A 14,830-nucleotide genomic window follows, 5' to 3' on the forward strand; every position below is an offset into this window, starting at 1 on the left:
AGCATTTCCAAATCAAAACTGTCAGTTATATTTACATTCATACAATTTCTTGTATTGATAATAAAACACAGAAATAACAGATTATTTATGGTTGATTTTAAAACCACATATACAAAAGAGTAAATGTTGTGTATGATTACTGACTACAGGTACAAAATTGACAATTAAAGTCAGACCCATTTTAAAGGTTCAGTGTGTAAAATTTAATGACATCTAGTGGTGAAGTTGCATGTTGCAGCCGAATACCCCTCACAGCACCCTCCCCTTCCAAACATAAAAGAGAACATGTGGCAGCCTTCAGTTGTTATAAAAACTCAAAGGTGTTTAGTTTGTCCAGTTTGGCCTCCGTAGAGTAGCATGTAAACATAAAGTATTTAAATATAAAGGCCCCATTCTAGGGTAAAGAAAACAACAATTCGTACAATTTAGGTGAAACACACTGGTGAAAACATCACCAGGTATATTTCGTATTCAATTTCTGCTAACTAAATCTTACACACTGAACCTTTAAGTCCTTGCTCCTTAATGTGAAAAAACTGAACGCTTTAAGTTGCTAAATTAAAATGTTATATTTTTGGAGTTCCGCGGTTTGTGTTTCTCCTGATCAGACGTGACTAAACTGAAAGAACTGAAAGAACTGAAAGTAGATCAACTGAGGCAACAGTCAGCATAGTGATTCACACATTTGCATAATCAAAAAATAAACTGTACACTATAGCACATTAGCCCTTAATGAAGCATTCACACTTTTTTAATCAAGGCAAAACATGAAAATGAAAACAAAAAGCAGTCCTTTCTTCACATCTTTTGCTTGTTATCAAACAGCTGATGTGTTTCCTCAGTGGCGGATGCTCTGGCACGTAATGAGGTATTCCGGAAAAGCCTGCGTATCGTTGAAGATGACAAACATCGTCGGCTTGGTGAGGTTGTCGGTCACACTGTCGTATCTGAGGGGAATATTGTCGCTCTCCTTCAACGGGGCGGTCTTCATTGAATGGCAACCTTTAGTGTAGTCCCCCGTTAGAACCCTCGACACAAAAATAAACTTGTGTCCGTCTGCGTTTGGGGGTGAATACCGATCCTCAACTGACAGGGAAGACTCGACAGCAAAATACACCCCCTGACCGTAGACGGTGGCTGTGAGAAGAAACCAGGATGTCAGAGGTTAATAAAATACATCAGACAAACTGTGTCAGAAAGCAGAACAGAGTTAATAAAAAAAACATACCATTCTTTCCACAGAAGCTTCTGTTGAATCCTTGAACACATATCTCCTTCACACTGTTCTCACTTGTGCCGTGGTAAAGAGTCCGTTCTACTTCTGGGTAGGTGGCCCGCTGCTCTATGCTCGCCTTCTTTAACTTGAACTGATTGTACAGCAGTCGATTCATGAGCTTCTCCACCTGGAGGAAAAAAAAAAACGTGCATGTTATTAGTGACACGCCACCTCATTTGTTGAAACACGTGTGGGGTATTTTCTCACCTGTATGATTCTGATCTTGCTATGGAATCCGTGGATGGTCTCGTAGAAGTTCTTCACCACATTCTGAAATTCGTCCGATTCCTCATCGACTTTGGTGGATTCAGGCATGTGTGACAGCAGAGAATATTCCTCTTCTGTAACAAAGGAATCCATTTATACAGTAGATTTAGTTTATTTTACCCCCTTATATCATTTATAGACACAGACAAGATTATCAGACAGTATGCAAGTATGTCAACGAATAGTACTGCTATGTAAATAAGTAATAAGCACAAACATACTGTAAATTAAAAGTAGCTGACATCTTATAGCCAGCAAACTAAAGCAATGAAATTACATTATATAGGCTACCAAAAGCTAATGTAGTAATTTCAACTTTTCAATAATCCAATGTGTCCTGAACCTGTGGAACAGCCACGGTTCTGCAGTGGAGCTGCCACTGCTATTTTTTAACATAGTGAGTGTGTGTGGGAGACACAGAGACAGAGAGACAGAGACAGAGAGAGAGAGAGAGACTATTGCCCATCAGCGGAAGTTCATTACATTTAATATGACTACAGTACTTTCTTGTATAAAAGTAGTCATCAGTACTATACAGTATGAAGCTGTGCATATTCTGCTCCTGCAAATATTTCACAATAAAAACCTTTTAAAAACAAATGAATGGATTCAGTTTGGAATTTGTTCTGACTATTTTGCTGTGAACTGTGTGCAGAACGGGAAAAAAATTCAGCTAGACTTCGTATGTTTAGAAGAGCAGCGCGGCTGATATCTATGATTGTGTGAAATCTGGTGCAGCTTGATTGAATTTAAGGAGACTGATAGGATTTGGTGGAGGTATGCCCTCTACTGAGTGACATTGTAGTCACGCCTGTAAAGTATGTTATGAAGGTAGAAGCATGGTATCAGTGTTAGCTAGCTATGCTACATGTTGTCACTTGTGGGGCTCCATTCAGAGAAGCATCATTTTGCAAAATACTGAAAGCACGAGACAACTTAAGTTCCATTTACCTGGTATTCCCTCTGGCAAAGCCCCCGAAATGAGCAGCTTCCTGGAGATTTTCACAGTTTTCTTTGAAGCTATGTTGCATTCCGTCATCTTTTCAAAGTTGATAACGTGGGGCTGATTGTCCAGTAAGATGTCAAGTTGTTTCAGCTTCATCCTCCAGGCGTTCTCGATGAATACTGTGGCATCATCTGAGTATGGAGTTGTGTCTGAGGAGGCTTGATCATGTACCACCCACTGCACAGTCCTCAGGATTTCCTGCCCGGGTACAGAATTGTTGACTTTCTCCAGAAGCAGCTTCACATCACACACCCCAGCAGGCTGAAAGTGCTTGAATCCAGAAACGGTGATTATGGTCCCCTGAACTTGGATCTCGACTGAATGCTTCCTCTTGATCATCTCCAAACACGTCCTGTGGTACTCAGACATGTCCCTCATGCTCTTGCACTCGAGTTTCTCCTCCATCTGTTTCTGAGAGACCTTCTTCCCAAAGGCGATTTCCACTCGAGTCAGATCAGAGACATAACCTGCAAACACAACTAACTGGATGGTGTTGGCTGCCTTGATGGTTTCCTGTAAAGCAACATTGATGTCCTTCTTCTGCTGATTCAATTTGGGTTGGGGGCTCCTTTCAGCACCACTAGAAGAGGCTTCATGGTCCATCATGTTCATGGACAGCTCCAAGGCTTTTTGCAGCTGTTCCTCCTCATCATCCAGGTACCACTGACTTGACTCCATTGAGTACTGGATGGCTAAAGACAGCTGGGCTTCCTCTTTCAGATCACGAGAAAGACCCTGGGCTAACCCACTCGCATAGTTTCCTTCTGCTGAGGACTGGGAACCATCTCCGGCCATCACATCAGAGTTCAAGTCCTGCAGGCTGGTCGGCTCCTCTGCTGTGTACAGGTCTACGTCATCCATGTCATTGACTCGGTCTGAATTCTCTTCAACTCTTCCATCAATGGCGGAGACGATTTTCTTTGCCTCCTCTAAAAGGTCTACAAAGAAGCAACCAGATTGTTGGAAACTGCACAGGAATATGAGAAGTTATATTATAAAAGACAGACGTTACCTTTGTCTCGAGCTCCATCAGTTTGCATTGAATGTGCTTGTAACTCCTGTGCAGGACCATCCACAGACACTCTCCGAAAGTTTCTGTGCGACATCATCTGCCAGGCAGCATCAAAAATGTCCTGGAATAAAAAACAATGATGTGAATACTGCAGAACAACCTGAATTACCTAAATGTTTATGCTGAATTTCTGATTCTGATTTAATGTTGCACTAATTATACATGTAATAAATATATCTGTGAATATGCTAAATGTAGGCAATTAACTATTTATTGAAAATACTTTTGCTGAACGTTTCTTATTAGTTTTCTTTCATAAGGGGAACAAAAGGAAGGAAACACATTATGTGCTACATTTTGGACTCATGGAGAGTAATTAAACTGAATAATGGAAGGATTTGGTATTGTGCAAAAGGTCATCTGCTCAAAAAATCTTTGGTGAAACAAGGTGTTGCTGAAACAGAGACAGAATAAACTTGTTTTGTTAATTTCTTGTAAAAACTTTTCATGCATCCACACACATGATGGAGTTCAAGAGTTACTATAAGGATCAGAATTAGATATGGCTTTATATAGCAACACAGTGTCACTAAAGGATTACATTGAAATTTTAAGAAATGCATATTGGCTCGCTGAATTTGTAGTACATAGGGCTGGGCAATAAAACAACATTAATAAGTTGATATATTATTATTTTAATCTAAAGCGATATAACAAATGTTTAATACATATCGATCAGTGGTGGATGCAAGAAAGTTTATTTTCTTCGTTACTGAACCTAAAAACATTTTTCATGTATCTGTATTTCACTCAAGTGGATTTATATTCAGGTACTTTTCACTTTTACTCCACTACATATATCAGCAAGTATCTGTACTTTCTACTCGACTACATTTTTTACAATGCACTGTTTTACTTGTTTACATTGTTTTTATACATTTTTTTAAAAGTAATCATTAATGAGAGGAGAGTTGGTCCACTGATCCAATCAGATCGGACATGTAACATCAGACCTCCTGCAGCAGCAGCACTCACTGGTGAAGAAACACCACCAAGACTCATAGGCCATAGTGATGTAATAGACCATTGCATTATGGAATAGGATACACTCAGTAATTACTTCTACTTTTAAAACTTTAAGGTTTATTTAAAAGCAACTAATTACTTTTACTTAAGAAGAAAAGTTTATGCGAGTACTTTACTTTTGCTTTAGTACTTTTACTTGAGTGTATTTGTCTATTTATTTGTACTATTACTAAAGTACAACTTTTGAGTACTTCCTGCATCACTGACATTGATACATTGCTTATGCATTGTTCAAGCACAGTGAGGATGCATTGATTCAGACCAGGAGAAAAATCCTGTTTGTTGCATTTAAATAGAGCTTTTGGGGGCCTATGTTGATTTCAGGGGGTAAAACACTACAGGGATTATATACTGATATATTCTGTTTATTCAGTTAATTTAGAAACTTTGGTCCATTAGTAATATGTGTTTAGTTGTTTCCATTGTTTAGAGACTATAATTGGAATCTACATTTGGTAGAAACTAGGGTTGGGCAGTAGAACAATATCAATAATAATCGTAATATAATATTAATCAAAAGCTATACAATATAATACAGTATATACGAAAGTATTGATGTATTGCTTATGCACTGTACAAGCACAGTGATGAGGTTTAACAAATCTATGATCTACCTCAGATTTATATACTTTTTTGCTGTTAAATATGTCAAATATTTGCCTTTCTCGGCTAATACAGACAAGTTTAAAAACACGATTCAGGAAGAAAAAAATCTGTCTTTAAACCTTAAAGAAATAATAATGTGATATTTATTGTGATAACTAGGGAATGTGAAAGAATAGAGCTGCATTTCATAGCTTCAAAAACACAGGAGAACGCAGAGGCTGACAAAACCTTAGCTCTGTTGCATCATTATATTACCTGGACAGGCATGGGCACCCAGGGCGTGAACTGTGGGCTGATGTACACCTCAAACTTCGACTCCATTTCCTTCAGAAGGCTCTGACAATCTGCTTCATGTAAAAACCTGGCCACTCCTGGAGCGTTTATTGGGATGGCTTTGGTACAGACGGAGGAGACCATGCCTTGCAACACCTCCTCAGCCATTTGGCAAGTGGCAGGATGGCCATGAATCTGTCAGGTATGAAACAGAAACTGCTTTACAAATGAAAGAAGCTTAAGAGGATTCAAAGCAAATAAATATTCAATCACCAATGATATTAACACCACTGCCGGTAAAAATCTCTGCTGATACATGGTAGGGTTGTATGGAATCTGCGATTGGCGATTGATAATGGCTTAGCCAATATCAGGAGTATATATTTTGCTCGTTTTCCCATTCACATTTTGAATTATTAGTATTGCCTAGAATTTAATAAATGTTTTGTTTAATTTGCCCCTCCTTGTGGATTCATGTTGGCACCACCTCCACAGTCCACACACGTACATAAGCGTCACTTGAGGCACCAACAGGCGCGCAGCACACATTCACATGCCCACCAATTGACTGGCATAAGCAAAGAACTGTGCTGTAAATAAGCACACACTGTCTGCACTGACACTGATTGAGGCCACACTGTGGTGGAAATGTTTGCAATTAAGAGACAATAAAAAATATTGCACCCAGCACACTGTGCAAAGCGCGATTAAATGTCCAGTGCGCAGGGAGCCTGACTGTGCGCATTTGGTAGTATTCAAGTGACAGGATGCACCTGGCGCATCTGGAGACAGGGAGAGATTGATTGATTGATTGATTCGAGTCGAATATGAACGTCGGGGCTTGAGGACACTTGGGTGACAGCCCAAGAGCAGTATGGAGACATGTTGTGTTTTTTTTCTGTTGTTTTATTACGTCTTAAGAAGGGGTCCCATTTACTTCAATTGTATTGGATTTGTCTTCAATGCTGTTCACCCCTGTTTTGTGGACTCAAACACTACTATTTTTCCTGTGGTGCGATTAATACAAAGTCAATGCAAAGATGTGAATGACGGCAATAGACGAAAAGTTTAAAATGTTTAAACTTGAGCAAAAAATGTGCATGACGGTGTCACAAAAACCCATTAGAGATCATATTCGCTTGATGTCACAGAGAATTTAGAAATGTAGGAAAAACTCTTTGTCACACAGATGATTATACAATACCACTTCTAAACGGATGTAACAAAAAAGGGAAGGGCTTGGAGAAAAGTCAACAAGACAACAGGATTTCCAGGTCTGTTCTATAAAGAAAAGCTGCTTTTAGACATGCACTGAACTCCGCAGAATCTCTGGAGGAGCCGTATGTGAGAATGCAAATGTCCGAGTGAGAGCCTCTGGACTTTCTCTGGAGTTTCTCCCACTGATCCCCAAGTAAAAACTCTGGATAAAAATGGGTGTTTCTAACAAGCGACTGACGCAAAACTGAAGAAAGAGAATACAAGAGAATCAATACAATACGTCAAGAGAGTTTTCGGTGTTAAGAGCTGATGCCAGTGTCTAAGTGCTGTTAACAAAAACACTTCATGTGCACAGCAGAAGTAATACGTTATGTCCTCACTCCAGAGATTCCTCGACGTGAACATGTCGTAGCGGAGAATCTCCTGCTGCGTTGGTCATGTGTAAAAGACAAACCCGAGAGAGAGTCCAGACCTAAAAACAGCTTTACTGTACACTTCTTTACCTGATCTCCTACATTTTTGTTTTTTGTTGAACAGATTTAGCACTTAATATTTACTACTAAGTAAGCAAATGTTAATGTTATTATCCTGATGAACAACATACCTTTAAACCACAGACGTCTTCTCCCTCTAGCGGATAGATAGAAACTTGGTCCATGTCAGCCAACAGATGATGACAATGGTTCTGGATGTATTTCAGTGCGCCTGGCTCCATAGTGATCACTGTCTCCCTCTCAATGGGTGTAGAAAGAAATTTCAGGATTGCAGTTTGCTTCTCGCTCTCCATTCCTTTCAGTGTCAACACATCAATATTCCCTCCTCGCTCCTTAACAGAGGAGAAATCCAGGGCCTGCAGGAACTCCAACCACTCTCTGCAGTATAACATGCATTCATATTCCGTGTCCAACGGCATGCTGAAGTGACACATCTGGGATGTTAAAAAGCTACACGCCTGGTGAGCCGAGTTCTGGGACAGCGATGTTACCACGACTTCAGAATCTGATACAGAGTAAATAGTGGGTGACATGGTTTGATTGATGGTTTGTAGCAGTCGCTCTTTTACTTCTTTTCTTGCAAGGAACTGAGCCTGTTCTGGCTCGAGGGTGAAATTAGTTTGTGCCATATTGCCGAGAAAGTCCATAATGGTTTGTTTTATCTGCTCCAACTTTTGATTGTCACTTCCTTCAATGAGAATGCCGTCGTCTTTTACCTCGATGGTGAAATCTGGGTGAGCATTGACAATGTCCTGTGAAAGGGGGCTAAGTTTAAACAAAGCTAATTTCACTGGATCATCAAAAGCAACATGGCTCGATAGTGTAACCACATCCTCAGGTTTGTCATCTATAGTTTCCTCTGCTGTTTCCTGTACCACCGCAGGAAGAAGCTCAGAGGTTGTCGGAGAAGAAGACTGACTGTCCTCGTTGGTCTGCATCTGAATATCACCCAGATCCTCAGAGTTTCCCTCAGTCATATGTTCGCTTCCACTTCCAGAGTTCTGTGATGTTGCTTCTGTCGGTTGAAGAAAGTCGAAGTACGGCTTCACTACGAGTTCAGCACCCTCCAGTTTGTGTTGTTGATCCAGGACAGGACCTAAAGCTGTGACAAGAAATACAGTTTGTTTGATTGTTCGTTGAGGAAACTGCAACAGCATGCGCTTCAACCGCCCAAACACTTACATTGGTGGTTGACAAAAGACACCTTTGCTGTCCCCTCCGATAGCATGGTGACATCCCTCACCCTCTGATTGCCACCTCGCTTGCTCTCAAAGTAAAGCATGAGCAGGTCTTGCGTGGTGCCAGGGTGCAGTTTCTCCACTAAAACAGAGTCCGTTTGCTCAACCTGTTCGAGTGTTACCGTAGCCCCATCCAGTGTCCTCTTGGAGACCCTCACAGAGAGGGTTTGGAAATCTGTGCAATAAAAACATATACATGAAAATGACAATTTCAACATTTGGACAGATGTCAAAATCATCATTTTGAAAAAAAGAAAAGAAACTATGGACGTTTTATAGACCTTTATACAAGGGTTGGTTGAGGTGAAGGAGGATAAAATCTCTCCCCGATGAGGGATACAGTTGGTAGTCATTCGCATGCAACCCCAACATGTTCTCCACATAGAGCTCGATCATCTCAGTGTCGGTGTTGGGGTTTATCCCCTGCAGCAACAGTCTGCATTGGTCCTTTGCGGCAGGCTTTCTCACCCTCAGCTCAACATTATGCAGAACGTGGTTCCCTTTAGACAGCACTTGGGCTGCAGCTGTCAACATGATCAGAGCAGAAATAAGGGAATTAGCATTCGGCATATAAATAACACACTAGAATAGCACTCAGTCTGAGAGTCCCCTTAAATTCAATCGAGCTGCACCAAATTTAAAAAAACTCATACATGTACATACAACTCCCCAATATATACTATTGTTTGTCATTAAGATCTCTGCATGTTACGTTGTGCCCCTCCTTCCTACTCACAATGGATTGGACACATCATGTTGTGTATGAATTTAGAGAAAATCAGCTTCACTACCCTGGATCAGAGAAACAATTTTACAAGGTGTGGCGCCCTTTCCTGACATTTGAAAAACCCCTACAGTCATTTTTAAGTAGCTACCTTTTCTCTTTTTCACTTTATTCCTTGTCTTGTTTATTTGTTCATTGTTATTTTATTCTCATTATTTCCTGACTAATCCTTTTTATGTTGCCATTAAGGTATAATAAATACATTTTCTCTGCTTTGTTGTCTAAAACTTTAACTTGTTTATCCAAAGTCTAGGTTGTTGTGGTTATTTGAATGTGTGCTTGTTCTCAGTTTAACTTTAGGACATACTCTGAGTGTTGTTCATTAAAAAAAAGCATTTTCCCTGAACAGATTGTTTTATACACTGTTGACAATCAACTCAAAAGGATCTTGAGAAAGTCATAAAAATGTGAAAAAAAATGCCCCGTCTTGTCCTTAGCCCATACCTCACCCTTCCTCCAAGTTTCAACACAATTGATTCAGTAGTTTTTGTGTTATCCGGCTGACAGACAAACGACAATGAAAACATAACCTCCTCATGCAGGATAATTTCTGCAGTGTCTCCATTCATACATTTGCTGTTCCTGCAGCCATTACTTCATATGTGATTTTGTTTCCAAGAAATTTGGATAAAGTACGAAAACATTTTGACAGCAGGTCATTTCAAAGGCAAACAAATCACAAATATACACGTCATTGATGAATATACGTTTTCTACTCGCCTTCTGCGTCTTCAAACACCAATGTGGCACGGTTGCCCTTTTTTTCAACGGAGACGAGCGGGCCTCCCCCAGAGCGGCGCCTATTCTCAAAGTACAGAAACAGCAGCTCCTCGTCCACTCCTTCAGGCAGCAGCGGCACCTCCACCGTCCTCTCCTCCAGGCTTTCAACTTGCATCCTGAAAAACACACAAACGTACACCTCGCTCTTAATCAGTCAGTGTTCCAGTTCATTGTTTTCTAAATGTGAAACCTGACCTTAATGTTTTTTACACAAGATGTTGCTTTGCTTTTCGAGGATTATTCTATAATGTAAATTAATCAGTTGTTCATATAACAATATGTGTCAAAAACATTCGAAACAAGAAAATTTGAGGATTTCTATTGGGTAAAACATGAAAAAAAATGTTTTCTTAATAATATAATCACAGGCTTTCCTTTTTCAATGTCATTTTGAATACTTTAAATATAAGTATACTTTTTGTGCAACTAAATGTTAACATACAAACATACACACAAAAATAAAAAAAACTATCTGCAAGCAATTTAACAGAAAACTGCCATGGATTGATTTAATCGGAATTTAAGCTGATTTATTCTAACAACCCATTAAACTTAAACATATGGGCAAAAAGCCCATTATGTTCTCTTGTTAAGAAACAGTCCAGGTCTGAGTCTATCAGTGTTTTTACATGAGTTTCCTGGTTTTGAGTTTTATCCTGGGTCCTGTACTATGAAGCAAGTTCTTGGCTGACCTAGATAACCTGTTGCATGAAGTAAATGGTCTGTATTTATATAGCCCTTGTTTAGTTTTGATGACCCCTCAAAATGCTTTACAGTTTTTGCCAATCAACCATTTACACATACATTCTTTCAGTGCATCTATGTGCAGGACATTCTCTCTGAGAAGGGGCAATTTTTTGAAGGACACTTCAGCATGTGAAATGGGCTAGACTGGGAATCGAACCGCTGACCTTCAGGTTGGTGGACGTTTGCCCTGTGATGGACTGGTGACCTGTCCAGGAAGTACCCAACCTCTAACTCATGGAGTGTTTTTTGTCTGATGACTAAGTTTTTATATCCATGTGATACAAACAACAATAGTAAAGTAATGTCAGACTGTTTGTACGGGAGAGGAGAGAAGAGAAGTAGTTGATGTCTGATGAGGTCAACATCCCGGAGACGTTCATTAAACATCATGGGAAATAATTAAGAGTGTGTATGGATCATTTTTTCTAATGGAGGACATCAAAGGGTTTGGTTATTTCCAATTATCATCACTGAGTCTCCTCATTTCTAAAATGCTGTGATCGAATATAAGAGTAAAAACATCACTGCTAGAAAATCCTGTTGGGAATCAAAGAAGGATTGTTGAATTCAAATGAGGCTGTAATAATAATAATAGGCTTCACGCTTGGGATGTGTATTGCCCGAGGAAGTGCACTGTCGAGTTTGTTGGGATTTGGACAAACTATACGTTGACTATTAATACAATTTGAATAAACTGGCCACCAGCACTCTGGAGCAGTCGGTGGGGGTGGGACAGGGTGTCCTGTTTGGCAGTTTGTCCTCAAAGTAAAAGCACAACGTTCATTGTGTGGCAGCAATGCTTAATATGACTGAATTAGACAAATTTCACTTTGAAAAATTGTGAACTTTGGTCTGAAGACTGTGTCCGTTGCTTAAAAGACCTCTGAAAAAGCTGACATGCGATGTATACAAAAATAACAGAACTTTGAAGTAAATCGATCAAACTTATCTATTCAAGCCACACATGTGAACAGTAATAAGATTGACAGATTGCAGATAAAAGAGGTAGGATGAACGCAAAGTTTTCTAACTTCACTCTGCACCATTGACTGTTGACTGCACACAATGTCCAGCACACAAACAATACAAATGTGACAGTAAATCAATAAGTAGCTCCAGAGCGTTAACACAGGACAAGAAAACAATACAACAATGCACTAGCTATTAAATTATGTTAGCATTTTCTTATTTAACTGGCTAATGTTAACTAATACAAAACTTTGATCGCACACCAAGGTGTTGAGGTATTCTCGTGTCTTCAGGTATGTGTCCAGGATATGACGTTTACTTACATGCAACAAAAAAACACAACCTGCATACTCCCCAAACCTGATCACAGCCAGGATACTTGCTTTTAAGGTTTTGATGACACTTACTGTACATAATACTTTTACTGAGTAAATCTTATAGTGGTAATATGCTGCTCATGTAAACTTTAAGCCACACATGGGGTACAGTGTTTTCCTCACATGTGAGTGGGGACAGTAAAGTGTGCTCGTCGTGATTATGGCCTACACAGCAGTGTAGTAGTGTTGCTACCTTACAGGAAGCTCGGCTACCGTGTGTCTGGAACCACATTCACTTCCGGTTAACATTGACGCTAACAGGTTTGACTGCGGCCCTGGTTTGTTGTTATCTCTACTGCGCAGTTCCACACAAGTTCTCGTCGGTCTCAGCTCTGTCAGCTCAAGTAGAAAGTGAAACCAAGAGCCCCAGTTGCCGTCAAGACACCGGAAGCGGAGACATTGGTTTATTTCTTGTCGATAGAAGCAGGAGAATAGAGGAGAAGTGTCTGAACTCACCTGTGCTACAAAGAACACATCAGCTCGTGAACTCACTTCGGAAGGTTCGCCCGCAGACACACGACTTCCTGGTTGTGCTGCGCGTTCACTGCTGTGATGAGTTCTGCCTGCGCGCCGAGAAGCGGGAGCGCGCACAGCTTCAACGGAATGACGCCCCTAGACGTAAAGGGAGCGTCATTCATCTCTTTTATCTAACAATCATCTCTTTGGCAACGTACTGCTTAAAAACTATATGATCTCGTTTGTTTGTGTTTATTAATTATGATAAATGATAAGATGCCTGTTGTTCAGGAATGTTTAGAGTCATCAATGATTTATTAGACTGATGAAGAAGCATTTCGTTGTGATTGGTCTGATCAGTCAATATTTGTTGGTGTTAAAATGTAAAGCGTGAGCTGAAACACTCTTATCACACTTGGATTTAAGTGTCGTTATTTAGTGTTGAAGAGCTGAATGTGTGACTCCATCTGCAGCTCTGCTGCCATGTACTGCTGCCCAGTTCAACCTGACATTTATACAGTCCAGTCAAACGTCTCGGGTTGAAGCCCTCGAACAACGTGCGATTGTTCAAAAGCAATAAGCCCTATTTCTGAAATAAAAACACTGTGAGAATCCCAAGACTTTGCCGAACGCACAGATATCTTTTTATTGGTGAGGGTTAAGAAATGTGGCCGCGGGAGCGTGTTAGAAATGTTTGACTGAATTGCTCCTATCAGAAATTTCCTCTCAAAATTAACATTAGACCCAATGGAGAGAGGCAACGAAGAAAAATTGATACAGCCAAAAGTTTAGCTTTGATAGATTTCATAGTGACATTTCTGCGAAGCTAACAAGTTTTGATCTAAAGATCATATATGACAACCTCCATTTGTGACTTTGAGAGCAGTTTAAGCACAGAAATGGCTGAAAATCAAGCATTTTCTCATTCATTCCTTTGATGAATGCTACCATTGACTCCCATTCAATATTTTCCCGCTGTTTTTTCCGTTCTGATGTATTTTTTGTGCAAGTGCGACAAAAACTGCGGGAGTAGCGCGACGAAATTTGAAAGTATGGGGAATAATAATATATGTGCATGCATTGCATTACTGCACACATAACAAAACAATATGGCGAATAATAATATGTGTGCAAGTGGTAAATATACCAAATGCACACATTATTACTCATAAACCATACATTTCCTCATTTATGTGCAATGCAGAGCTTTACTTTACTGGAGTAAATCATCAAATGCTTTTCAACCTTGTATGTGCAACTGGAACAGGACTCCTGCACCTTCAGATCTATTGATATCTCATAACTATACATGTTTTAATTTAAGTGGTATATGATTCATGAGCATGGCATAATAATTCTTATAGAGGTCATTATTACCTGCTCAGATGCAGCTAATCAATGTGCAATATACTAAGCATTTTTAAAATATGACCAGAGTGTGTCCCTCTTCACTGGCTGGTGTATAAATAAAGCAGTGGCTACACAGGGTCCATACAGTTCAGTGCATTCTACATATCATAACCTTTCTATGCCCATTACCATGATCTTATACATAGATAATCAGCAAGCCAGCCTAAAATTTTAATGTGACATGAAGAGTACATGAAGAGCACATTAAGTTTGAACTCTAAATACAGTGGGAGTGAACAGCATCTTATAAAATCTCATTCTTCTCCCTACTAATTCCACAAACATCTGTCTGTCGTTTTGTCTGTATGTGAAAGGGATATTTCGTGAACCGTTCAGTTTATCGGCTTCACACTTGTCATGGGTATTCCCAGTGGCCCAGGGAAGTGCAGTGTCAAATTGTGTCCAGTTTGGACACGCGATATATTCAAAATGAATGAAATTTGAATAAACAGGCGTGCTATGTATAGCAGTAAGTGGGGCCTGGGCGAGTTGAACATGTCTTCTTTTACGTCCTCGGATAAACTGCAGCAGTGGTCGAGAACTGGGTCAAACCGCGGGTCAAAATTGCCACCAGCCCATATTGATTATTTGAACATTTTGTTTTCACTTATCGGACTGATACAGACACACAGCACAGGCGCTGATCTCCGTCATGGCGGCAACATCATGAGAATCCCTTCTTGTTTGGCAATTTGTCTTCAAAGTAAAACCACAGTTTGTTTTGGTATAATGCTTTATAATGAGTTAAATTGCAGAGCTTTTATTTTGAAAGGTTGTGGATTTCGGTCTGAAGATGGTGTTGATTTACCTCTGAAATAGCTGGCATGCAAT

General features: G+C 39.9%; 1 protein-coding gene across 1 annotated transcript; it reads right to left on the reverse strand.

Annotated features, from left to right (window-relative positions):
• Positions 1-72: 72 nt before the first annotated feature.
• Positions 73-12,732, reverse strand: parp10 (poly(ADP-ribose) polymerase family member 10). The gene is made up of 11 exons (XM_035182147.2): positions 12,590-12,732; positions 9,981-10,156; positions 8,758-9,000; positions 8,421-8,651; positions 7,349-8,340; positions 5,509-5,721; positions 3,562-3,682; positions 2,495-3,487; positions 1,484-1,617; positions 1,229-1,403; positions 73-1,137 (listed from the first exon to the last, which is right to left on the reverse strand). The coding sequence occupies exons 2-11, from the start codon at positions 10,153-10,155 to the stop codon at positions 839-841; spliced, it is 3,576 nt and encodes a 1,191-aa protein (XP_035038038.1). The 5' UTR covers position 10,156; positions 12,590-12,732; the 3' UTR covers positions 73-838.
• Positions 12,733-14,830: the final 2,098 nt, after the last annotated feature.

Source organism: Hippoglossus stenolepis, chromosome 17 (assembly GCF_022539355.2).
Source record: "Hippoglossus stenolepis isolate QCI-W04-F060 chromosome 17, HSTE1.2, whole genome shotgun sequence".
NCBI lineage: Eukaryota > Metazoa > Chordata > Actinopteri > Pleuronectiformes > Pleuronectidae > Hippoglossus > Hippoglossus stenolepis.

What these genes read in the sequence shown, in the direction of transcription:
- parp10 (XM_035182147.2), bottom strand. Translation starts at nt 10,155, where the DNA reads ATGCAAGTTGAAAGCCTGGAGGAGAGGACGGTGGAGGTGCCGCTGCTG. An exon ending in GTCTTTTGTCAACCACCAAT is followed by an intron (nt 8,341 to 8,420) that starts GTAAGTGTTTGG and finishes TTCTTGTCACAG; the next exon opens with CTTTAGGTCCTGTCCTGGAT. An exon ending in GGGTGCCCATGCCTGTCCAG is followed by an intron (nt 3,683 to 5,508) that starts GTAATATAATGA and finishes TTTTTATTCCAG; the next exon opens with GACATTTTTGATGCTGCCTG.